General features: G+C 33.2%; 2 protein-coding genes across 6 annotated transcripts in view; both read left to right on the forward strand.

Moving 5' to 3' along the window:
* LOC148282636 (protein FAM107B) overlaps window positions 1-12,274 on the forward strand; it is a 111,439-nt gene extending 99,165 nt beyond the window's left edge. For all 4 annotated transcript variants that reach the window (XM_088224744.1, XM_088224745.1, XM_088224742.1 and 1 more), the window contains 3 exons: window positions 2,393-2,579; window positions 4,649-4,752; window positions 7,533-12,274. In XM_088224744.1, coding sequence (XP_088080870.1) covers window positions 2,413-2,579; window positions 4,649-4,752; window positions 7,533-7,669 — 408 coding nt within the window. In that variant the 5' untranslated portion in view covers window positions 2,393-2,412 and the 3' untranslated portion in view covers window positions 7,670-12,274. The remainder of the gene's footprint in view (window positions 1-2,392; window positions 2,580-4,648; window positions 4,753-7,532) is intronic.
* Window positions 12,275-17,532: 5,258 nt separating this feature from the next.
* LOC148282637 (uncharacterized) lies at window positions 17,533-27,429 on the forward strand. 2 transcript variants are annotated; one of them, XM_088224748.1, is made up of 3 exons: window positions 17,549-19,151; window positions 25,729-25,926; window positions 26,215-27,429. In XM_088224748.1, exons 1-3 carry the CDS (start codon window positions 17,679-17,681, stop codon window positions 27,274-27,276), a joined length of 2,733 nt encoding a protein of 910 aa, XP_088080874.1. In that variant the 5' UTR covers window positions 17,549-17,678; the 3' UTR covers window positions 27,277-27,429. The 2 variants fall into 2 exon arrangements, with proteins under 2 accessions (XP_088080875.1, XP_088080874.1); XM_088224749.1 differs by lacking the exon at window positions 25,729-25,926 and having other exon boundaries at window positions 17,533-19,151.
* Window positions 27,430-27,874: the final 445 nt, after the last annotated feature.

Consider the following 27,874-nt stretch of genomic DNA (forward strand, 5'->3'; position numbering starts at 1 on the left):
AGAAAGGGGTGATGCGTTGGTTTGGACATGTAGAGCGAATGGACAGCGAAAGAACGGCTAAAAGGATCTACGATGCAAATGTTGATGGATGCAGAAAACGAGGAAGACCGAGAAAGACATGGCACGATCAAGTCCATCAAATACTTGAAGATGGACATGTCAAAAGTAGGAATAATCGGCGTGCGTGCATGAGATGAATGTAGAGGAAGCAAGATAGAGTGTTATGGCGTTCTATCCTCTCTGCCTACCCCTACGGAGAAACGGCGTGATGGTTTGTTGTTGTAGAAATTCATCTGACTGAATTATTTCACATACTAGGCACAATGTCTGAAAACAATTTTTCAATTTTTAAACTTCTTCTTGGACCAGTTGGTTTCATTACAATATTTGAGTTTGTCCAAATGTTCGTAGACAAAAGACTGAATTTCACCCCCTCGGGAGTCATTAAGATTAACAAATTACAACACTGATGGAGAATACCTTAAATAGGGGAATTCACTAAAATCAACAAATGGAAGAATTGATGAAATATGGATGTTCAAACATAGTCAAAATGGTGTATGTTACACAGTGTGTAAAGTAGCCACTTAAACCAGCCAATGACAGGTCATAAGCCCTGTAAATGCCTAGACTTCCATAATTCCTTTTTTAAGGTATTTTCTATCCCTGTTGTAATTTGTTAATCTTAATGACTCACGAGGGGATGAAATCCAGTCTTTTGTCTACGAACATTTGGACAAACTCAAGTATTGTCGTATATCAAGTAATTTTCCAGAATCTAGTGGAGTGTCACGTCTTGCATAGATATGCATAAAATATTTATTGAAAGGGGTGTTTTTCCACTAAAACTAACATGTTTTATATTTCCCCAAACTAACGAAAATCGTAAGGCGGATCCCTTAATTAAACAAAATAAATCAAGATATGAGGTGCTGAAAGCCAGGGAAACTCAAGCGACATTCAAACAGGTTTTTTTTTAAGTGGCTTCCAAGCATTTTTGACTTTTGCGTCTTATATAAAATTATTAAGACTACGGTTAGCGTTACGATTTTTTTATAAAACAAATAAAAAGAAAGTTATGTAAAGTAACCGCCCATAACTGAACTGAACGGAAAAACGCACCAGTTCGACATAAAATACGACGAAAATTAAGACGATAAAAATTGAACACAAAATTGCAAGGCGATGACATAACGTTAACCAAAAATGCTCACATACACAAATATAATACCAGACAACCACAAACCTTCTTCTTCTTCAGCCTGTAGCTGTTCACTCCTGAACGTAGGTCTCTTCCATCCTTCTCCATGCCAAACGGTCTTGGGCTATTTGTATTCACACTGTTCCCGATTTCCTGAATGCTTCGCAATATCGTCTCTCCAGCGGAGCTGTGGTCGTCCGGGATTCCTGGTATTAGTCCGAGGGCCAGCTCAGGACGCGTTTTGTCTATCTATCGTCTGAGCTGCGAGCAACATGACCACATGACCAGCCCAGCGCCATTTCAACGTTGCAACTCTTTCAATAGCACTCCCGTTTTTTTTGTGAAACTTTAATTACCAACCATACAGAAACCGTACAGATTTTTTTAGTTTATTTAGCTTCCAACTTAAAAGTTTGAGTAAGTGTGGCTTAAAATGTAGGATTTTTTTTACATATAACCACGTATTCGGATAAAATGAGGAAGTTCAGTATTTTTTTTATTTATTATTATTTGTGAATTGACTATTGAATTAAGCCAATTTTTTTTTTTTTTTTTAAATGTATCATCAGCGCTATGATTTTTTTAAGTTTTGTATTTCTGAAATAACTCAGTGTGTGACGTCAGAGGTTCTTCTCTGTAGTGGCGTCTTTGATACCAAATTTCTAGTGGAGCTCAGATTTTAAGGATAAGTATAATATGCGTAAATGTTAAGTAGGTACCTACAGTAAATAACACAGTACGGACCATGTTTGTAGGCATCTTTGAGCATTTTTATATTGGTTGCTAGTTTTTTTATCTTCATAATGTGTTGATATAATGCGAATTAAAATACATATTAGGTGCTGGTGAATAGCAATGATTTCTTAGTGAGGCTCAATTCAGGCTAATTTCCCTGAAGGCTTAAGTTCCTCATTGATGTCAAATGTCTCTTAAGCTTCTATGGCTCTCAGCGCCTCATATGTAGTCTGAATTGTTTGTATTAATGTAGTGCGTACGTACCAATACATACCAGTAAGTGCGGTTAATGATAAAAATAATTAGAAATTGGAAATTTTTTTAATATTGCGTATTTCTATATTGTACTTAGATTTTCAAATACATATAAATATAAACTCATGAACTGTTATACTCGTATAGGGGTAAAGAACCTGGGAAATTTGTATGTTTTAATTATCCTTATTTATTTTCTAGTTGCCACACCTGGGAGAGTGATGGTGCTGAACGATGGATCAGCCGGCGCGAGGGCGGGGACGGGGAATGGAGCAGAAGACGGGAGCGACAGCGGGGGACTCATCGCCCCCCGGAGGCTTATGAATCCCTGTCTGGAGTCTACACCGCGACAAGACTTGCATAGAGAACTACTGTTCAACCAAAAAATGTTAGTACCTACCTGCATACTTGTGTACCCACCAAAGAAGGAAGCACCTTACACTTGGACCACTGACCAATCATTACTTACATTTCAGCGTCATCCTCAAGAAATAGCGTTAAATAATACCTTAAAAATAATAATCTAGAACAAAACTATTTTTTGCTACAGAGATGTAAAACATTTTGAGAAGGGAATATGGAAGTCTAAGCATACTTGGCTGTGGCCACATTAAACACTGTGTAACATTCTTAAACTAACCAATTACAGGTCATAAGCCCTGTAAATGCATCATAAACTTCAATATTCTTTCCTCAAAAAAAAAAATCCTCTCTGTTGCAATAAATTTTTAATTAATTCCCTTATTAAATCCAACCTTGTTTACAAACATTTAGACATACTCAAAATATTGTTGATTCAATTAACTGCTATAAAAAGAAGCATAAAAATTGAAAAAAAAATTCATGCGTTGCCTAGTTAGTAAAATAATTCAGCCAGATGAATCTCACCCAAATTACAGATCTTTTCCTTCACAAAAGTTGACAGATAGAAGAGCTAAGGAAATGTGTATGTTGAAACCTATGTTTATGCCTGCCTATGCAGGCTTTAAACCTGCCTATGCAGAATGGTTAATGTTACACATTGTGTGAAGTGGCCACTTAAACCAGCCAATGTAAATGTCTCAACTTCCATGTTCCTTCTTAAAAATGTATTTCCTCCGCGTTGCAATAAATTAAAATCATATTAACTCCCTGGGAAGTGAAATCCAGTCACGTCTACAAATATTCAGACACACTCAAAATATTGTTTAAAAAACACGTTATAAGTATAATAGGTATTTCCATTAGGTATGCCTAGTTGTGGTCTACGTTCAAGGCGCACGGGAGGAATGCGGTAGTGTGTTTTGACGCTGTCCGGTTGAGTTAAAATAAAAAATATCTGGTCAATATTCACAAATATATTGTATACTTAAATATAAAGGCGCCTGTTTTGATCGAAACTGAACCGAGCAGTGTCAGAACACACTATCACATTCCTTACTTGCACCTTGAACGTAGACCCCATGTATACATACTATTTGTTAAGTATCATCTGTGACCTGTTTTTTTTTTATGAATATGTTTTACTGAATAAATATAAATAAATAAATTTGTTATAGGGCTGAGAGCCGTAAGTTTTTCATTATTGCTAAATAATGATAGGTTTTCTGATACTCCAGCGGTATTTTTAGTTAATTAAAATCGTAAGTAATATATTAATGGAAAGCTTTTTAGGTTTTCAATTATTGATGGTTACGCTGTGTTGTAGTATCACCGACAACACACGTTGGTACAATTTGCGTAAAAAGGCGGAAAATAATGTTGAATGTCGATATTCTTATGGTGTTCCTCTTATCATCATCCTCTTCATCAGGTAAATCACTATCTACACCCAGTAGGGCCCATATAGCACCGCATTGGCACTCCGATTGCGGGTATCTGGATTATTCCTTTTAAAATTACCTTTGTTAAATGGAAGGAAAAGTGATCAGTTTTACCCTTCGTGTTCCAGTCCAGGAACAGCAAAATATTACAGGATGGAACCACCTTAAAATCCAATATTCCAATATTTCAAACTGTAGGCTTAATCGGGTTGTGGTCCAGTGGCTAGGGACCAAAGGTCCGCGGTTCGAATCCTACTCTACCCCAACTTGTTTCCCATTTTCTGATAGTGAGTTATTTACAACTCGTTGAAAATGGCCCTCAAAATTCAATATTTGGGTAAATCATAAGAACGCAAATATTTCTTTCTTAAAAAAAAAAAAAAATGGCTTACCGCTACACAACGAGGTAGACTAATCTCCATTCTGTTTCCTTTTAAAGGATTCACTTATCAAAAGCTCTCGTTTAAGGCTTCGGTTCTATTTCACACACAGAACTGTATTCTGCATCCACCTAAACACTGAATAAACTAAATTTCTCTAATAGTAACACTAAAAAAACAGCAGCATTGAAATAGAATGCGTAGAATGTTGTGACCATACTAATAAGAAAATAAGCCATTTATAATAATTTTATATGCAATCATGACTTTTTCAGGGGTAAGAACGTGCTCAATCAGAAAAGTGAGCTAGAAAAAGCACTTTCCAAACACAAGGAGAAGCAGATTATCAGCCAGGAGAAAGATCATAAGCAAACACCAGGTACAGATTCTGACAAATACTCGATTTAAAAATTATCTTCATTCATAGCTTTCATAATTCAAAGAGCGCATCGGAAACTTGTAAGAGTGTGAGACTAATAAAAAAAAGACTATTTATTATTTATAAAAGTTATTATTTGAGGTCTTTAGAAAATGTGAGTAGTAAAATTATTAGAGATGCGGCCTTTAAATTCCAAACAAGTCATATTAATCAATTTTAACCTTAGCATATACAGGAGAGCTGAATTGGCCTAGCTTAAATTATTTTCCTCTAAATTGACTTTTTTATGATTTTTTTTTTCAAAATATACAATTTTTTCATTTTGCCAATTCCACTTTAAAAATAAACTTCTTAAACCGTAGAGTGGGTTAAAATTAATAATTAACGTATGTATGTGCCTTATAAAAATCAAAACATGCTAAGCCAAAGCAAAAATCAAATGCAAACACTCTCCCCTTTGTTCTGGCAATAAAAGTCTTTTTATTAGTTTTGTAATTAGGTAAATTTCAGTGTAAATATTGCAGGGAAATAATATCTATAACAGGGATTATGTAGTAACAACAAGTTAATTTAAATTAGAATTTTGTTCTTTCAAGAACCTAATAATGCCCAGCTAACTGTCAGATACTAAAAATTTTCTTTCGTCTGTTCCAAATTTCAAAATTTTGCTAAAGCCAAAATTTAAATTTTAAATACATGAGTAGGAACTTAATATTTGTACGTCAGAGTCATAGGATACAAACCCGCCGTTTTTGACAAAATCATGTTTTGCTGGATTATAGTTTTTTTTCTCTATCTCATGGTATAACAAAATAAATGTTAGGTTTTATAAAAGTGCTAAAATCGTTTTTGATTGGAGTCCTATCTACCATCTCGCTTAGTCATACAATCCATATGTACATAGTTATTGGCTACTTTAAGAATAACCCCACATCAATTGTTTTTAACATTTTTTTGCTGATAGGACTCACGCACATAAAAGGCACACGATACATTCGTCGATTGAAAGATCTACAAAAAAAAAAAAAACTTTGTGAACTTGTCACCCCCTGGGATTGGTAAAATGTGTTTGTGTGAAAAAATTATAGTTTTTAATATGGATCTTGTAAATTAAAAGTGTTCCACTAAACTCTTATCAATCACCATCGCCCTTGGCAAAAATGTCTTATTAGAAATGCTATTTTTAACACAAAAATGGTCTGGATGCAGGTGAATAAAGAAATATATATCACACTACTTCACAAAATGTCGTTAGATGAAGAAAACTTTCAAGAAGTAGACATCCATAGAAATTTACTCCTCAATTTAATTATAATTCTTGATCAGCTTTCATAATTTAAATGACAGTTTAATTCTTATTTATTCGCAAAATATGGCAATTTGGTGAGTTTTGTGCAGTTTTAATATTTGCCATTTAGTTTATGTAAAATTAATAGATTAAAATAAAAAATCACTTTGTCTTTTATGTTAGACTTTATTTTTGAATTTTTAACCAACTAATTTAGGCAATCCGTTGCTTTCTTCGGGATTAATCATGAACAACATTATTATGTATAAAATTGTAACTACTTTGTGCATATATTTTAGTCTCTAATAAACCCTGAAAACGGCAATGTGTTGCCGAAATTAATTGTTTTTTTTTTTTTTTTTAATAAGGTGGAGCGACATTTTTTTAAAAATCTATTCATTCTACACAAAATATTTTAAATGACAAATAAAGGACACAAACTGCATGAGATTTTGATTAAGTAAAGTTAGTGCTTTAACCATTAAAATATTTTAGGGATGGAGTCGCAGAATATTCTGACCATAATGAATGACTTTTCTTTACTGTTTTTGTCAAAAGCAATTCATATTATGGATTAATATAGGTTGGAATTGTTTTATCATCCTAATAAAACAATTTTTTAAACATTTTGTCGCACTTTATTCTACCTGATTTTATATAGTTAAAATAATCTGAGGCATACAGTCCGAACATAATTTTATGTTACACTTCTTCAGAGACATACAGTCCTATGTCTTTTAAGTATTTCAACTACAAATTTAGCTTATTTTTTACAAATTTAGCGTTTTTCTTTATAGACTACATAGTAATCCAAACATCATTTTAGGGTCTATTAATTAATTTTTAAAATCTTTTTATATTATAAACAAAAGAAATTAAAAAATTTAATTCGGTCGTGGAAATCATTTTTTGCTTCTCTCAAAAAACTACAAATGGCGTATGCGCGTAATGGCGTAATCTTATGAGATTCTATACCTTTGACATACATATATAATGGTCAGTGTAATTATTTTATGGATCAATAGAAAATACATTAAAAAGACCTAATTTTTCTTTCTCCAAATATTTTCATTACTTATAGGAAAAAAAAAAAAATTATTTTAAATGTGGATCGAATCAAACTAATTTCTGCATCCCAATATTTAAACTGAATTTAAGAAAATAATACGACCTGTTAAAATATGGCTTTAGTTGAACAAATATTTCAATAAGATTTTTCATCTTTCGCTGCTAATTGTTTGTATTATTTATCGCACCAGTTAAATATTTAATATTTTTTACTCTTATGTAATCTTAGAATTAAAATAAGATTTCAAAAAAATGTATTTATCAACATAATATTTTTATAAATATACCAAAATTATTGTTATTTCAAAATGCCTACTCATAAAGAAAATTTACATATTTCGTTGCTTTTAGTATTGGGAAGGTCGTTTATAATTTGTTATGAAATATTACCGTGTGTAGTGTATTACTATTTTTATTTTTTTAGAACTGGAGAGAGCAATCGCTGAACGCGCTAAACGGCTGGAAGAATCTACGAACAATAAGAATGAATCTGATAAGATTGAAGCAGCTTGCAATCCCCAGTACATAGAGGCCAGAAATCGCTTGAGACACGCCAAGTAAAGGCGCATCCTCTTAGGAAGGAGGAACTCTGGGAAGAGTTGAACAAGCCTGAACCGTCTAATCGAACAAATAATTTATATTCCCAAATAAAACCCGGCACCGTTTACTTTCTAAGGCTTTTGTGTTTATTGTGAATTTACTATGTTGACTAAATTTATTGTTGATTAATATTTTATGAGGAGGGCAAATGAATTTCTGCATTAAATTTGCATTGTATATTATGAATATTACAAAGTTGTGTTATTGAGTCTATTCTGATAAAATTTTATTCAGTGATCCCAGTCATTAAAAAACACAAAATGACTCTGAAAATAAGTTACTTTGAATCGTTGTGTTTTGTTCCACTAAATTTATAACATTTTCTGCCCTTTGTTATACAGCATGATTATGCCAATTCGGCTTAATAGACTACTTTAATGTATTAGGCTGGAATGTGCCGTAGGTACTGATGCAACCATTTTTTATGATTTTTCTTCAAATACCAAATTAGTGCCATTATCAATGTTAAGATATTTTTACCTTCTGGCTTCATTTACAGTTTTGCCAATTTTTATGCCTTTTAAGTTATTAATTTTATTTTTTATAAGTGACAGAGTTATACTATGTAACCTATAATTGTTCATCTCATTGTATATAAGTAGATTTAAGTATATTGAATAAGTTATATGAATCCTGAATGTTATTATAGACTGGGCATGGTATCCAACTGAATACTAATATTAGAGCACACATGTATATCGAATGTTTGGAAACTCTTATCTTTAAAGTTAATATCGCAAAATGATCATATTTTTGTATTTTATTTGTGTAGTCGATGAAAAATTTTGTAATTCGTATATTCAAAACTTCTGCTAGTGAAAATAAGATAACTTTTGGATAGAAATAACTTGGGTATTGTAATTCTTACCTGATCAATCAAAGAAACGGTTTCTGAAATATGTAATTAGATATGTAATAAGTAGAACTTCTGTGTAGCTACGTAATGGGTGCCACAAATAATAATATTAACTATTGTGAAATACACTATGTTTTAGTTCTAATGTGCTTACACTATTTTAAAAACCCGAGCTTCTAATGTGCCAGCCGATACCTACTCTTTATAAGCATCGTATTTGAAGACTTTTTTGTCATGCAAATTGTCATATCTATGTAAGTGTCGAATTTTCTTCGCTGAGTTTGTTGTTTTTAATTATACCTATTTAATTTTGGTAATTCTTTAAAGGAATAATTTTAATTACCGAATTAGCAGTTTGAAAAGTGGACTTAAATTTAAAATATCAAATAGAATCTTACAAGTTACATCTTTTTACTAAGCATTGACTCACACTTTCATGTCAAATGTGATTTTTAAATTTTGCATTCCAAATATTTATATTAAACTAGCAAAGATTTTTTTTTTGATTATAAATATTACAAATCCAATATCAGTGTATAATATAGTATAATCTTGTTGTATCTTAGAAATGTTTACTGAAATTTCGATATTAGGATAAAGAATTGATAATGTAGATTTGATGATTGCCTCTCAAACCTCAGAAATAGTCCCCCACACCTTCGCAGTGGAAAATTACAACTTTTAAGTGATTACAAACTCGTTTACATATCTGGGTTCCACAGTCACCAGTGACAATAATACACAGGAAGAAATCAGAAGCAGAATAATGGCTGCCAGCCGTCGCTACTACTCGCTTCAGAAACAATTACGGTCCAAACTGGGTATAATTGGGTTGTGGTCCTGTTGCTAGTGTCTCAGACTCACGGACCAAAGGTCTGTGGTTCGAATCCTACTCTACCCCAACTTGATTTCATTTTCTAATAGTGAGTTATTTACAACTCGTTGAAAATGGGCCCTCAAAATAAAATATTTGGGTAAATCATAAGAAGACAAATATTTCTTTTTCAACAAAAAAAAACTAATAAGAAATATTAAGGTATAAAACTCTGATCAAACAATCCTGACATATTTCTCAGACACTTGGGTTAAGACAAAGAATATTGAGGGTTCCATTAAGAAGAATCCTCAAATTCCATGCTACCTACTAATGAAAAAATATAAGGAGTTGTCTATGGCCCTGTGAGAGAAAACAACTGTTGGAGTTGTCATTACAATAGGGAGCTATATGAAATCTACGGAGTGTCCGGTGTGATCAACTCCATCAAGGTGGGGCACTCGAGATGGGCCATATAATTAGACTATTCCATATGACGACAAATTTATAAAATGTCTAACTCTCTCTTTAAAAATGCGATGGGTGGACTAAATTAGTGGAGGTACGATAACGTTGGAAGTGAGGAATTGGAGAGAGAGGGCAGCAGACCAGCAAGAGTGGAGGAGACTCCTGGATACAGCCGAGGCCCTCCCGGGGCGGTTGAGGTTACGATGATGATGATGAATGTGGGTTAATAGTATTTATGGTGATTATAAAAACTTCAAACATACTCACTTTAAATATACTACAATTATTTATTAGAAGATCAAAATTTCACTAATTTCTGAATTGATTTTTTACAAGATGTTCTTGATTAACCATTCATCAGTTGGAATAATTACTGAAGTATAAAATCTGTTACCAATGTGCTTACCCGTTGTATTAGACATTTTTAAATATCCATGTTCAAATTTTATTAGTAATCGTTCAATATAATATTCGTGCATGTACTGTTAGACTTGAAGCATCCAAAGTAAATTGCTCATCGATTCATAATGTATTGTGTTAGGTGTGAAAGAACGAAAGTGTCAAATTATATTTTTAAACCCCATACATTGTATGTAGATACCTCGTAGACACGATAATGAAGTAGGTAGTGAAATGTGAATGTGGAGCACTATATATTTTTGTAAAACTTGTGTAGGCACTATACCTAAAGTACCCTTTAACGGCCCTCGATAGGACCATCTTATTGTGCAATTCGACTGAACCAATGTGATTATAAATCAAGAGAGAATTCATAATATAGAAATTATTTTCTTAGTTTGGTCTATCGATCAACTTATTTACAGGTTTCATAACTTAGTAAATGTCCTTTGTCTTTGTCAATATACATAATTATAGATGAAGGAATAATTATAATGAGTGTATGGACATGTATTTAATTTTTTATTTATTCCCAGTAGTACAAAAAAACTGAAACTAATATAAGCATTAATAGTTTTTTTTTTTGTAAATGACAGGTTGACACTTTAATCCAGTTAGTTTAATGGATCAATAATCGGTTTCATCGCTCTCGCGACATCGTCAGAAAAATCAGGTTCCGGATCAGGAGTTTATAATTAACTTAACAACTCCGGATCATATCTCCCAACATGCGCCGACTGTCCATCACGTTGTTTTTCTGGAAAACATTTTAAAAGTAGAATCACAGAACACAATAAACCCCGAAGAACAATAAAGGTAATTTTAATGTTTCTAATCATTTAATTGAAACCAAAAATAAACTTCTTAAACAATCAGTTGATGAATGTGTATTCCCCTTTATGTAAATAGTGTACCCATTCAATAATTAAGAGTGTTTTTCCCACAAACCTCCTTTAAACAAAATTTTTAAAAAGGTAACAAAGAAACCTGTAATAATATTTGACAAAACCAATAAATCATAATATCCAATAATTATTTTCTAAAAATACGTTAATAGAAACTACTTCAACCACTTATTAAAATACTCCCTCCACACAGACTTAATATTTCACAGCCTGTATAGGTTATTTATATAGTGTAAACTTCTTAAAACCCATACTAGTCTGACAATTTCCGGTGAGCGATCAAACTAAGTGGATTAAAGTGCCAACGTCTCATTTAATTTTTATTTTATTAATTACAATGTACTTCTACTAAGAAATTTCATTGACTAATTTGAATGTCCTTTTTTCATTCTTTTTTTTTAAAAACAAATACCAGAAATGTTTCCAATATTGAGAAGTTTTCCATGTGGTAAATTTTTTTTTTTTTCTTTTTTGTTTTATTTTTAGCAATAATTCATCGCTTTGCATAAATGGTGTCGTAAGAATAACTTGCTGGAATCATTTATTTATATTCTTTAAGAAATAATTTGACTGTTTTGGTTTATATGATATCTACCATCAAATATATGCTACAATCTTAATAAAGTGATTCATATGATATCTGGTTTCCGATTACAATGGGAAGTTAACGTTTGTTTATCTTCAATTTTATCTACAAAGTAAAATTAAGTTTTCTGTATGAAAAGCAGAATATGCATACATTTATTCTTCTAAACATGTTCAATTACCTATAATTCGGTATAAATAGGTATCCTAATACCGACGAAGATACTTCAAATGCTCGTGCAAATATACTTATTTTTGTACACGAACATCGGTTTTTCTTTATAGACAGTCGAAGATAACTCTGTTAACTTCCCATTGTAATCGGGGCCCTGGAAACTTATTAATAATTTAAGCGGCACACATTAATTAGCAACCATGTTTGATTAATCTTATGTGTATCTTCTGCATGAGCAGGTTAATGTCTCCTAATGTTCATTCTTAAGCTTTATCTCGTACTGTATATTTTTCATATGTAACAATGACCCTTTAATTATTGATAATTTGTGTATTGTGCCTGTAAAAAAATAAATGTGTTATAATATTTTTGGGTATATTATTGTTATTTCTCACTTTTTTTGTTAAACTGTATTGGAATTTTACAAGTACCTAAGAGTTGTGCTTGATTCACAAATAACAAAATAATCCTCACAAAAGAAATATTTTATAAATATAAACATTATGGGCTTGCTGAACAAAATTCAAGAGACACCGCGCGCCAGATCCTATAGATCTAAGAAACATTATGTTGTGACAGCAAAAGTAATATTATATGGCAGAAATAAATAAACTGACAACTTTGTAGATTGAAATTAGCATTTGGAACCCTACCTAGGCAATGTCAAAACTTAAAAGCTTTTTGTAAGTAAATAAACGGAAGTAATTAAATAAGGCTTTCTGAGAAAGGACTGAATCAAAAAGTAAGACGAAAAATGAAGTTTTTACCATTTTTGTTTAATCAAATAAAGTTAAAATCATCATAATCCATTACTTTATTTTTATCCACTTATAATATGTTTTTTAACCGTTTTTTGCCTTAAATGTATCTTTCAATAATGTTTCTTTCTGCATGTTTTGCAATGTATCATCAGAGTTTGTAAAAATTGCAGTAAAGGCAGAAAATACCCATCATCTCCAAGCAATTTTTGCCCAAAGGTGGTTTAGAGAAATGAACATAACACATTTCGACAATCAAAAACACTTCAAGAAATTTCTAGTTACATCATGCCATATTATGATGTATCTGGATATTTTTTGAACTGAGGATGTACACAGATTAGTGTTTACTTATAAATACAAACATTATATTTCGATTTCAATCAATTTTAGGCTCATTAGCTCTATTTATTTTAATTGTAAATTATGTTATTTTAAAACCGATGTAACTACTTTAAGATTTACATATTTTCTTCCATGATGCATATTATTATGAATAACCTGCGACGGAGTTTAAAGAAAAATTCTAAAGATGGCGCTAGTATTCACTATAATTCATTTTCATGGCACACGATTTTAACCAATTTAATGCCTGGAAAAAATACAACATCACTGTCGGCACAATATTTACATATAATGAATAATGAACATCATTAATGTATGGCTAACTGAAAATCAGTTGTGAACAATCAAAAATATAAAAATAACAAGAACCTAAAAAATATTTAATACCCACCCGCCCACTGGTATAAAAATAATTGCAACATAATAAATAAAATAATATTTGCAAAAACAAAGGTATGCGAAAATTAGTTTCAAATGAGACGCAGCGTTTAATTGAAATTATATAATACCAATAACATACTATTACTTTTGGCGACCCTTACATTTTTACCATAGAATTAAGAATAGTCCAGGTGGAGCGTAGAATCATATTTGAATACATCGAACTGTGTTCAAAAATCCCCCCACTTTCTCCGCGCGCATTCGTGAAGTCGCCGCGTAATGCTGCCCGATGGTAAAAAATATAATCATAACACAAATGAAAGGTAAAAAAAAAAGCAATTTGTTAATTTCGCTAAATTTTTATTGTGCACGCGGAAACATTGATCGACACAACAGAGTAGATAAGTAAAGGGTCATTTAATAAGAGTAATTGAATTAATGAACTTTGAACTTAAAATACAAAAAAAAAAATATTTTACATAAATTGGATATTTTTATATCATGCTAAATAATATTTGATGTTTTAAAAATAATGTAGGTCAAATGTCCAACGAGGTCCAATTTTCATTAGTTTTCTCAATAATCAAAGTAGGGAAAAAAAATACTACCTTGGCAACACTAAAGAAATGTTTATTTTGTTTTCGTTGCCGATTGGCCGTCAGATTTGACAGATGGAAAAAATTCAATTTTTGAGTAATGCATTTGCCACTTACACATGCATTTGCTAATTACACATGAAATGTGATCTCATCCTGTTTCTTAAAGATCGCAGCAGTATTTCTACACTTCAAAATGACAACACGGCATAGTTGAATTCAAATCGGGAGTTGCGCACTGAGCGACGTCTACAAAGAAACTAATGGGTCAAAACGTAAAACTACTATTTTAAGAGTAGTTTAGTCGCCTTATGTTTGATGCGCGTATGCGGTTTCTGGACTATTCTTAATTCTATGGTTTTTGCACTACAATATTTCACAGTCTTTGGATTTGCACCTACAGCATACAACTAATGATTTTATTTATTATATTTCATTTATTAGGGATATCAATAGTAATGCAGATTAAATATTATTTAATAAATAAAATATCCATCATCATCATCATTCCTTATCCGCACCTAATGGTGCATATGGCACTGCATTGGTACACCAATTGCAGCGTGTCTTGATCATTTTTTGTTACATGAAGGTAAGATGATCAGTCTTACGCTTCAGGTACCAGTCCAGGATCTATTAGTGTGAAAACATCCTTTTAAATCAATATTTCATGTCAACCATGTCGGGAATCGAACCCGAGACCTCTCGCATGGTAGGCAAACGCTCTTACCACTACACCACGAGGCTGACTAAATAAAATATACGAAGAACAAAACTAAGGACACATATACACAAAAATACATGAAATATAAATCAGTCCTGTGTGAGGGTGTATGTAAGTGGCTGTTTCAAGGGTGTGTGGGTGTTATTTGTGTGTATATTAATGCACAACTTTCAAAAATATGTAAAATATAATTTTAAAGAAGATTAGAGAAGAGAAGTTGAAATAAAAAAAAAATGGATGTTATTTTATTGCCATAAAAAGCGAAATAAAGGAAAAGTTTTTTTATGTAACTAAAAAATACATAATATAGGTACACTTTGGTAGTCTTTTTTTTAGTCTTGATAGTAAATTGCTGTTTGCTGTTTGGATCTCACATAAATTGTATTGTTGAAAAAGCTAACCAAATGCTGGGCTTCATTTTAAGAATTTCCAAACCCTTAAAAAAACCAAATACATTGAAGACTAAAGTTTTTAAAGTATAAATACAACACTTTTGTACGCAGTAACTTGGAGTTTCCATCCGTTGTGTGGAGCCCACAATACAAACGAACATTAAAAGGATTTAAAATGTACAACAATATTTTTTTAAATACCTAGATTATACAAACAATAAAATGCTTTGCAAATACAGCCAATCTGCCAAACAGAATGGATTTTTTACCATTGATAATAGACGACGCACTATATATGAATTATGCTATATATATATATGATTAAATAATAAAGTAGACTCTTTTAACCTACTCTCCAAAATTAATCTAAATGTTCCCTTTCGCGTGACGAAATAAGTACTTATTCCATCTGGCAGTCTGTAGCCACTAACTATGCACAACACTTTTTCCTCTATCATTCTTGCTCAAACTATAGTGCTTTTTTTTCATCTATTGATATATTTAACATGCCCCTTATTTATTTAAAAATAAATTAAGACTCATTCTTTCTGGCTGCGATACGCTCCCACTTACTATTTAATGATGCGCACGCTTACACACACCTGAATACTTACTCCCACACAAATACACACAAACACACCCTTTTATTTACCACAATTTAGAATGTATGATTTTTATTTTGAAACTTCGCTGGTCTGTCTTTAAACCGTATCTTTTTTATGTTATTATTTCATTGTTGACTGTTTAAATAAATTTTGGTTTTCCGTTCCCCATAGTAGTTGCATATAACATATTTTAGTTTTTACATAGACTTCAAATATCTTTTTTTTTCCGCTTTTGGAACAAAGTTTTTGGTTTAAAAAAAAGACTCGATAATATCGGACGTAAATTTTGGTAACGCTTTTCCCGAGAGAATTTTAAACAGCATCGTTAAGAGCCGCGATTTACGAATATCGGACGTAAACTTTAGCGTTTACACCAAAAACCATCTTGTACCTACGACATGTATAAAATCAACAAATTTATCATACAAAATTGCAGTTATTTTTACGAATCGTCCTTTAAGTTAACATTTAAATCAGTTTTTGGTATTTATTATACATAGTCGTAATAATTTTAAATAACACTTGTCTTACCCACATCGTTAAATACATTTTTTTTCTAAATTTTAGTTAGGTATTTTGTAAAAAGTTTCGTTGCGACATCACCGAGAAGTACGTTCGCGTCGTTGACTAATTAGCGGTATTGTTTTTACTTAACGCACGATTTACTGATGACAATAATTGGGGTTATTTATTACCTATTCACAAATATTTAGCAGCACATGCTTCGCGTGTTTCCCTCCGCCGCGCCACGCGCTAGCTAGCATAGAAATATAAGCAATAAGTACTTTCGGATTGAAATGCAACGGGCGCTGTTCTGAGGACGCCACTCACTCGGAGCCTCCATGTTTCTGCGTGATGTGATACGAGTACCTACATGTATTTCACTGTAGACGTACTAGTGATGCCAATTATTGCTATTTTGAATTAATTCATTTCGACGATGCGAAATTAATTTACTATGCTACAGCTTTGGCAACGATCTCTCTCCATCTCCATAGTAACTTCCGTAATACGATTACGAACGCTCTCGCTGGGGTAGAAAAAGCTTTTATAGCACGTAATTAGTACGTAAATTAGGTGCCAGCAACGCGTTCTCTACTCCAGCGGGAGCGTTCATAATACCAACCTTGCCTAGCTTGATTTCATTCCGCTGCACTATACTAGAATTACTGAATCCGTTTTTCGGAGCTCCGGAGTTGCGTGACCATTTTTCACAGTTTTTTTTTATTTTCTTACTAATATCAATTTCCCGACATATTTTGAACTTCCGCGAAATTTGGGCACCTCTTAGTCTTCTTAATGAATGATATTGAAAAATAAAAATGTTACTAATGCAATTGAATGACAATGAACAGTCACTGCCAAATTAAAAAAAAAATATGCATAACATAATCAATCTGACCACGTGTCCCTAAAACAATAGTGAGCGGACACCCGGGAGGAAAGAGATAAGTGGGAAGACCCGGGCTGAGATGGGAGGATGAAGTGAGAAAGGATGCAGCGCAGTTTCTCCAGGTGGCAAATTGGAAGACGGCGGCTGAGGACCGACAGAGTTGGAGGCGAAAGTTGCAGGAGGCCAAAGCTTGATATGGGCTGTAGCGCCATCGGAGAGAGATAATCAATCTTTCAAAAGCAAAGTATTTAGCAATAACGGTTTTTATTGTAAATTCATAGCAAATTTATGATGCTATTGCTAATAATTCCATGAATACCGATATGGGAAGAGCTTTCCGCTCGACTTAAACTCTCATACTCATGCGACTCGGGGTTTCTCTTACATCTCGTCTTACCCCTCTCACCGAGAGATCACCGCGTACCGTGGTGGCGTGGTATCACTTTCCGAACTGACCGCAGGCATACATGCGGGATTGCGGGCCAGTATTAACTTATTCGCCATTGGTATCAGTTGTCCAAAAACTTTTTTATTTTCATTACATTATCGATATCTAAACATCTATTATATCACGATGTTGTCTTTGCCGACTAGTGTTTTGTTTACCGCGTTTTTCTTATCGATAATGGCCGAGTTTTCTGAAGGCGAAACAAACGATACTTCCAACACAGTCGTCTCCCCTAGTCCTATAGATTTGGAACGCTTAAAAAGAGGCACTGATATTTACGGACTTGACGGTGTCGGTTTACAGGAAAATGCCGGTTATTCGACTCTTCCGGAGACTCGCGAAAATAATTCTCACCCGAGGAAAAAAAGAAAAAACAAAAGAACGGTCCCCAAAAATAAAAAAGAGAAACAAAATAATAACTTAACATTATTCAATGAAAGTGAGCGACCAATGTCAAACCAAGACCAAACCAATACATTTAACAAACGTGATATATCTGATTTGTTTGCGAATCCAAATTTTGATTATCGATCTTTTGTAAATGAAAACCAAAAGAAATATCGAGCGGCTTTTATAAATAAAAATCATTCCAATAAAGGGAGTAGTGTTTATCGTCAGACCCCTAATGAGGATATACATTTTCAACCAGAGAAGAACGCGGGACAGACCATAACAGATTACGATTTCAGTGAATTTCAAAAACAAAGTTCCATTAAGGACGGCAAGTATGCATCTGCCAATCAATATAAAGACAAGGAAAGGGAATCGTTCTCTTTATACGATATTCAAAACTTAAAGGATTTTGGAAACTTTCAAAACAGTTACGGAGACAGCCCTGGAACAGGTTATAACATCGAATCTATTAAATTTGGGAAAGTTTTCGACGAAAATTCCGACTTTAAGGACACTAGTAACACGAAGGAATCTGAGTTTTCTTATAATATTAATCACGATTCTGATCATCAGGCGAAAAGTGTAGCCAATTTTAACATCCAAAGAACACCACAAATAATTCGTGTTAATGATTTGGTTCCCTCTGAATGGAGCGACAATTCGAAGCAAAATATCCCTTCTGATTGGAATAACAACCTAAAACAAAATATTGTGTCTGAGTGGAATAACAACCTTAAACAGACTGTTCCTTTTGATTGGAACGATCATTTAAAACAGAATCTTCCTTCCGATTGGAGTAACGGTTTAAAGCAAAGTATACCTTCTAGTTGGAATAGTAATGTGAAGCAGGATCTACCATCTGAATGGAGTAAAATTCTTAAACAAAATCAGGTGGCTTCTCAATTTACTATCCAAACACCGACAACTACGACTGAAAGAACTATTACTTACGAAGGAGATGTTACTTGGTCAATCGGAGATGTAAATGGATTTACCCCATATTTTCCCAAAACATCATTCGATACTCCTAAATCTGCAGACGTGTTTAGTACAAACAGCGAAGTTTTAACTCTATCAAATGATTTCAACAGCCAAAATATTTTTAAGGATAACAAACATGAATTTACTAACTTTAATGGAGATTCAAAATTGAGTTATTTCGAACCGTTCCCCGACAATTTTCAGGTCGATGACTATAAATCTAAGGTATGTAAGAGTAGTTTACGCATAAAAGTAGCTTATTAAATATGTTTGCACCAAAAACTATCGATGTTTCTTTCATATTTATAAAGATAGTATTTTCTTTTATATATATAACGGTTTCTTCACTAACTTTTTTCAATCAAAATTGAAACAGAAAGTATGTTTTCACTAATACGCAATACTCTATATTAGATCGTTATTATTGTTACAATAATATCTTTAACCACAACCATTATTTTAACAATTACCTGCAAAGCATTCACCGCTTTATAAAACAAAGATCATCAACTTCTTATGCCTCGTACAATGCAAGTAAAATATATGTACAGTAAAATGTCGACCTCGTGGTGTAGTGGTCAGCGCATTTGCCTACCATGCAAGAGGTCTCGGGTTCGATTCCCGACATGGTTAACACGAAATATTTATTTAAAAAGGCGTATTTACGAGTCCCTGGACTGGCACCTGAAGCGTAAGACTGATCATCTTACCTGCAGGCAACAAAAATTATCAAGATACGCTGTGATTGGTTTACCAATGCAGTGCCCTATGCACCATAAAGTGCGGAAAGGGATTGATGATGATGTCAATGTACGAGTTCACTTTACAATAAGGTGACAGTGGCCGTGGTTGTTTTTTATTTTATTTTCTCAAACGTATAGTTGTAAAAATATGTAATAGGATCTAAAATGACTCTAATGTCATAAAAACCTTTTTTTTTTTAAATATATTAAAAAATTTCTTCAAACGTTTTTAGACTCCGCAAGCCACTTATTTAATGTAAATTGGTAAAAATATACACTTTTTGCGAAATGATCAAAAAATCATTTTAACAAATTGTGAAAATATTAAAAATAATCTTAGTGACTAGGTACGTGGTTTTCACGGTCACTATTACCAGTATATATCTATTTTGGGAGATCACGCGTAAGTTGGATTCGTTTCGACGTTTCGGCTACCACTGCAGGAGCCATCTACAGGGCAAACAGTATATTTTGTTTTGTTTTGTTTACCGTGTCGCAGTCGCCACCGGGAACACTCCGTGTCATTTTTATAGTACGAGGGCGGATTGAAAATGAAGCTACCTAAGTAGGAAAAAAACTTTTTTTTTTTCAAAAACCATTTATTTCTCAACATAGTCTCCTTTTACTTCGACACACTTAGTAACACGATATTTCAACTTTTTTTATACCATTTGAATTAAACCATTTCGGGAAGATCTCAAAATACGCGTTATTTTCGGTAATCACTTTTTCGTTTGAGCTGAATCTTTTTCTTGCGAGTCATTTTTTCAAGTTTGAAAACAGAAAAACGTCACTAGGAGCTAAATCTGGACTATAGGGTGGATGATCAACCAATTCAAAGTATATTTCACGTAATTTTAGCATCGTATCTAATGCTATGTGAACTGGCGCGTCGTCTTGAAAAAAGAGCACTTTTTTCTTCTTTAAATGTGGTCGTTTTTCCTTGATTGCATCATTCAACTGATCCAATAATGCACGATAATACTTTTTTGTCATTGTGGATCCTTTTTCAAGATAATCGATTATCAATATTCCGAGTGCATCCCAAAATACAGTGGCCATAACCTTGACAGCCGATTTCACTGCCTTTGCCTTCTTCAGAGCACTTTCACCAGCTTCCACCAATTGTTTCGATTGATTTTTGGTTTCAGGTGTATAGTGGTGCACCCACGTTTCATCAACAGTTATTAATCGCCGTCAAAAATCAACAGGATTACGCTGTATCATGTCCAAACACTGCTGTGAAGTGGTCTCTCGAACTCGTTTTTGTTCGACACTCAGCAAACGCGGCACCCATCTTGCGATAGCTTTTTCATATGCAAATGTTCATGCAAAATGTTGAACACACGTTCATATGAGATGTTTACCATTTCAACAATCTCACGCAACTTCACTCGGCGATCATTCATTACTATATCGAGGATTTTCTTGATATTTTCTTCAGTAACCACATCTTTTGGCCTTCTTGTTGATGGTATTGTTGCAGTGCTTGTTTGGCCGCGTTTAAATTCAGCAATCCAATACTTTACCATGTAATCTGACGGAGCAGACTCATCGCAAGGTTTATCGAGCTTTTTTTTTTGTCTTTTACGCCGTTTTCCTTTTCAAATAATAGTGTTTAACCACTGCACGAAATTCGCTTTTTTCAATTTTTTAGAATGGACCTACCTTTAATGCGATGAGGATGTTTTTCAATATTCGTGCACTGGGTGATGTAATTTCACGATTAATTATTTAACGATTTACGATAACAACTTCTACACCGATGCGCGACGATTCCAAGAATCCGTAATGCCACATGATGTAGTACCAAAATGTTGATCATTTTGTTCCAAATCTAATTTTGTATCCTTTATCTTGATATAAAGTAGGTACCATAAGAATAGGTCAAGGTAGGGATGGAAAAGAAAAATAATCGGCGAGGAATAATATCGATAAATTAATGATGTTTTATATTAAGCTGGTACCTACACATATTTTTCTAAAAGTCAATTATTCATGTTTGTTTTTGAAATATTAATCATATTTCATTTCATTCGCGAGGAAATCGAAAAATATTATCTTGTTTTCACCTGTCTCTGAAACTACTTTCATTTGCGAAAACGATATCTTTTATCTTATTTTCAATCGAAATCACAAGAAATAAAACATGGCGCTAAATTATAATTCAGACTGTTTTGTATTACTAGTAACAGTTCGATCGTAGCCATGACTGGAGAGTTACAAGAATATTTGTGTTTAATCGTTTGATTACTTCGTACTTATGATTTATTGTGTAAAATATTTTTGTACAGCAGTTTTCTCCAGACTGGAAATACTATACTTGAGATCATAATAACATATCCGCACCCAGCGTAGCGTGTTCCGCTTCATATAAGCGATAGTATCTCAGTACGATAGTTGCATTATGGATCTAGAGACCGTTAAACTGCACCACTAACCGTGGAAATTAATAATCAATTTTCTAAATTTATTTTTTTTATTAATTTAAAACATCGTTATTATTTCGCGAAATCAGATAGATTGTCAACTCTGAATACATGGCATACCAAAACTCTGAATAATGGAATACCAAATCACTAAAAATAATTAATTGCATGCCAGGCACAGACTTGGTGTGGAATATCAGTTAGACACCGTCGGCGTCGCATCGTTACCACATAAATATATACATAGTTTTAAGCAAAGATGTAAACGATGCATTGACAATTAATGACGTGCGGCGTTTGCATTCGAAATAATTCGTAGTATTTTTACTTTTTTTGTATTAACATTAGATTACTGTTCATTTTATGTTCGAGAATATTTTTTAACTTACCGTGATGCTACTTGTGAAAACCTGTAATTGGCTTATTTGTTATTTCTTTTCTTTTATATTTAAAATAAATATAGCTGTATGTTCTCCAAATAAAAATAATAATAATAAAAAACAAAGAATAGTTGTGGAGTTTACGAAGGGTGTCCATTTAAAAATGTAAATAAAATCATGAAACTTTCTATACCTACGTATTTTCAAACAAAAATAGCCCACATTCATATTTAAAAATTAAAAAAAAAAAATTTTCCTTCATGTTTATTTTTTTTTTTTTGCACCACAACAGGCCAGGAGGCCCAATAACAGTGGTGAATTACATCACAGAACACCCAGGCTTGAGAAAAATCACATTTTATTTTTTGTTTTCTCACCGGAAATCGAACCCGGAACCTTTCGTGTGTGAGTCAAGCGTCTTGACCACTACACCACGGAGGCCACCGCTATAAGGATGTGCATTTATTTTTGAAAAGGGGTGGGTTTATCAATGAACAAAATGACTCGCCTACAGTCTGTATTAAATGCTGCAGAGAGACTTATTTTTGGAATCTCTAAGTTCAGTCAAATCACTCCACTCCTTTGAGAATTACACTGGCTACATTTTCCACAGAGAGTGGAATACAAACTCTGTTACGTTATGTATAAATCACTGCACAACTCTGCTCCGGAATATCTAAGGAAACTATGCATTCCAGATGAACTATGTAGCTGACGGGCGTTTCACGCTTAGATCAGCTACGTCTACGGCGAGATGAATAGTTTTATACCTCTTCGCAAACAGCGCACTAAATTTAGTGAACGCGCATTTGCGGTCGTATGTCCTATGGCATGGAATGCTCTCCCAGCAGAGGTGCGAGGCTGTGAAAGTGAAGTGATGTTTCGTAAAAAACTTAAATCCCAATTGTTCTCTAAATCATTTGAATAAATTCGTAGCATGTGACATAGAAATAAATTGTTTTAATCAAATAACAAATTTAAAAGCTTCAATTAAATTGACTTATCTATAGAATTACTTTGTAAAGCGCCCTTGAGATATTATACTATCCATAATAATAATTTCTAAATTATTATTAGCGCCACCCATTTTTTGTTTGAATAGACAATAAAACTAAAACATTTAAGTTTGTAAGTGAAAATTCTTGATGGAAGTTCATTGTAATTTATTATATAAATAAAACACGAGTGATACTTTAATCCACAAATTTGGAATATCCAGTGACCGGTTTCATCGCTTTCGCGACATATTCAAGATTGGTATCTTTATTAAAGAGTTAAATGTATTTATACAAAACAGAGGTAAGGATAGATAATTCAAAGTTATATGTAAGTAAATTTAATAAAGTTATTTTTATCTTAAGGATCATTATCAAAAATTTTTTTTTTGGATTAACTAATGAGTTGATATAATGCTATTTTAATGAGTTTAAATATTTTATTTTATTTTTAGCGTCCCATCCTTCGTGAGTGTGGTTTTGTATATAAATAAACCTCTGTTTTGAATAAATACATTTAACCCTTTAATAAAGATACCAGTCTCGAAGATGTCGCGAAAGCGATGAAACCGGTCACTGGACATTCCAAATTTGTGGATTAAAGTATCACTCGTGTTTTATTTATATAATAAATGATGATAAAACTCTTAACTATCCGGATAAATGAGTTCCGGACGTTACCACATAAAAACTTACTTAAATGTCCAGCAAAGTTGATTGACGAAGAAACGCGCCAGGCGCCGCGCTAGCGTCCTTTTTTTATTTTTTACTATAACATCTCCTTTATTTTTTATTTCCTAATGTCGATCCGAATATTTGACAATCCAGACGATTAAAGTTTGGATAAATGGAGTTTTACTGTACTGCTAATGTACCTACCCCATCAAAGTGTAGGTGCGTAAAGATTGGAATGTGTAATAAATATATTTCCTATTTTTTAGATGTGGTTCTCATGTAACACTGAGTTATATACTCAAATCGAATATAATAAATGACGACTAACTGAATATGCATTTCGTTCATATGATTTATATTTCAGCTTACAGCTTTTAGTCACATTAATTTTGACACTGAACTTCACTTTTACTAGTAACTCTTTCAAAACTCTTCCATACATTCACGGAGTCATCGGCTCAACTCATGGTTTTCACCATAAATATTTAGTTTACTTTATCTAAACTAGGAGTTTAGAAAGAATAAATGTTTCTTCACGAAAAAAAATTTTTTACTAAATATAAATAAACTATACAATAAATAGGTGCGAAGGTTTTCACGGTCACTGTTATCAATATTATGTATCTTTTTTGGGTGAAACCGTGATACACGGTATCACCCAAAAACTATACAATGTTTTCGCAGTTTTATTTAACATTAAATTTATAAACAAAAGTTCCTAAACGCCTCATAATTTTAATTTAGAGTGAACTTTATAAAATGGCGACCTTTAAAAAAAAAGTTGTTAATATTGTACGTTAAACTGATTTAACCTTATTTGTTTTCCCTTGTTTATCGACATCAGTAATACTTTACACGTTTATAAGCCTGCGTATTAGAGAGTTTGTGCCTACAATATGATTATGCTCGAAGAGTATTAGAAAGAATGCCCGGAGTAGATGATATTGGATATTTCGCACTCGCTATTATTCCTGCGAATGTGAGTTTCTTGAATGCGCACGTCACAGAACTATGCACAGCGCATTTTCCAGATATCAAATACGAGTAGAAAATGTTCGTCGTCGTTCAATGGCCTCTGTTCAGTCCTCTTGTTTATTAGATGGATTTTATTCAATAACGAGTGCAAACGTGTGATATTGTTTTTCTTTAACACGAATACGAGCGATTTAATTGACAGCGTTAAATATATTCGATAAAATATTTTAATATTAAAATAATTAGCGTAAATATTTTCACAGTAATCAACACGCCACATGACGTATATATTTTTCTTTAGGGCAATGAATTTTTTTTAATCACGTGTTTAAAAAAATTAAAAATTTATTAGTTCATGGTATTCATTTGTTTTATCATGCACGTCATTACTTTTGATCAAAAGTAAATCCCCTCCCTTCTTTATAAAAAAATGTACTCTTCTTCACAATGATAACTTTTTAAAACTGTCCAGAATTGTATTTTATGTTGGTACTCGGGTACTATTCCCCACCTTGCAATACACTGTCTCTCCCACTGACTTCTATCACAGTTCCGATCGTTCCACTCTTCCTATATCCTAAATAATTAATACACAAATGAATTAGTTACAGACCCAAAATGGGCCGACTATAATAGTCCCCGTACCACAACCGTACCCCGTGCGGGTGCCAATAGCGAAACCCGTCCCGGTGCCGTTTGTCAAAGAAATCACATTAGCGGTTGAGAAGACAGTACCGTATCCGGTGTACAAGAACGTCCCTTTCCCTGTTGAAAAACGTGTTCCTTATCAGATACAAAAGCAGGTTAGAGAAACATTTTTACCTTCACTAGAGGGAAATCTCACTTTATCGGTTAATATCTATTGTTCAATATCCAATATTGGTCAATAATTTGCGTCTCTCTTTTAAAACGCTTTTGAGCACATCAGATAATATTTTAGGCATGCAAATTAGTGAAGGAACATCAAATCGAAAAATATGATCTTAATATTCACAAAAAAACGTTTTCGATAATCAGTCGTTTTGTTGTAGGTGGTTATTAATTTAGGTAAACTTTATTCTAATATGACATTTCTGGTATTTTTTTTATAGGTGGCTGTGCCGGTGATAAAACCCTTTCCGGTTAAGATACCCATTATCAAAAATGTTTATCATCAAGCACCGGAAGACCATTTGATGGATAAATACTCAGATGAAATGTTGCAGGATGACGAGTCCGAAGATGATGAGTGGGAAAGTCAAAATTCACATTTGAAGAACACATTCAATTACGATTCGGACGAACAACCCTGGGAAAAAAGGCCGTCTAAAGACTTACGGAAAACGAATAGTAGAAAAAGAAAACCTTATTCGGAGATATGGCCAAAGTACCGACCCCGCGAAACTACATCGTGGCCGAAAGAACCGCCTCGCCAGAACCACGACAGTGGCGAATGGGAAAACTCAAAACGAAACGTCAAACCGAAAAACCACGACAGTGGCGAATGGGAAAACTCAAAACGGAACGTCAAACCGAAAAACCAAGCTAGTAGAATTCCAAAAAACAACTCGAAACCGAAACGTAAACCGTATAGAGATACACATTCCTGGGAAAGCGATATTCCTTTTCCCGAGGAAGACGAAGGCGAATGGGAGAGTGAAAGACCTCGTAAAAAGGCCAGGATTCCGTCGTGGGTACTAGAAAAACCCCCGAAGAAACCGCGCTCTAACTTCGATTCGTGGAATGAAAATTCAAATGTCAACTTAAATTACGAAGCGCGGGATCACGAGAAACCTTCGAAAATTCGTAACAGCTTCGAATCTTGGGAAAGTAAGAGACCCTTCGACGATTTAGATTACGACTCGTGGGAAACAGATAGACCCCAAAAACATCCAAACTACGAAGTGTGGGATAGCGAGAGGCCTCGAAGCAATAGAAATTACGAGCAGTGGGAAAATAAACGACCACGGAAACCTCATCGTGCGCCGTGGGGAAAAGTTCGTCCTCACAGAGCTCCGCAGAGAGAATCCTGGGAAGATGAGACAAACGGTACACCGGAAGGTCCCAAACCTGCACAATTTGGGAGATGGCAAAGTAAAATCAAACTCACAAATGCTCCGAAATATAAAAAATATACGCGGATTCACATTCGAGGTAGGCGCCCAAAAGCGTAATATAATATATAGAATGTATTAGCATTGTACCGAGTGATCGTTTCGTGAAAACATTGATAAATCTTTCACATTTTAAGAGACTCGCGTAGTATAATAACATGGCGAGTATTGACTGTAGACATTGTGCAAAAAAGCAACCAGCATAAAATAAAATCATATTGTTTTCAAGACAGATTATAGTATTATATTCAATATACTTTAATTACACTTTTACTTATAATTGTATGACCGTGTTTCGTCGTGACCGACATCTGAAACTAAATACGTATTTTTATTATTATAATTAAAATGCAGTTCCACCGAGAATGTCAGTAGAAAAACTTAATATGTGAAAAAATATTATAGCATGTATAATATGTATTAAGTTATTTTATTTAAATTATTTTTTGACAATTCTTGATGGAATTCCACTGTTATGATGTAATAACTTATATTTAGTACACCGCCAACACATGTTTCAATAATTTGTCTCACTCTGTTCCATTGAAATGTACTGTATCTTTTTCAACTTATTTTTAAATGTACCTACTCGTACACTTAAGATCATATTTAGTTTTATATAAATTATCCTTACACTGTATAATATTCACCAGTCTGA

This window comes from Micrasema longulum, unplaced genomic scaffold, assembly GCF_059751315.1.
Source record: "Micrasema longulum isolate JH-2025_06_02 unplaced genomic scaffold, ASM5975131v1 h1tg000307l, whole genome shotgun sequence".
Classification (NCBI taxonomy): domain Eukaryota; kingdom Metazoa; phylum Arthropoda; class Insecta; order Trichoptera; family Brachycentridae; genus Micrasema; species Micrasema longulum.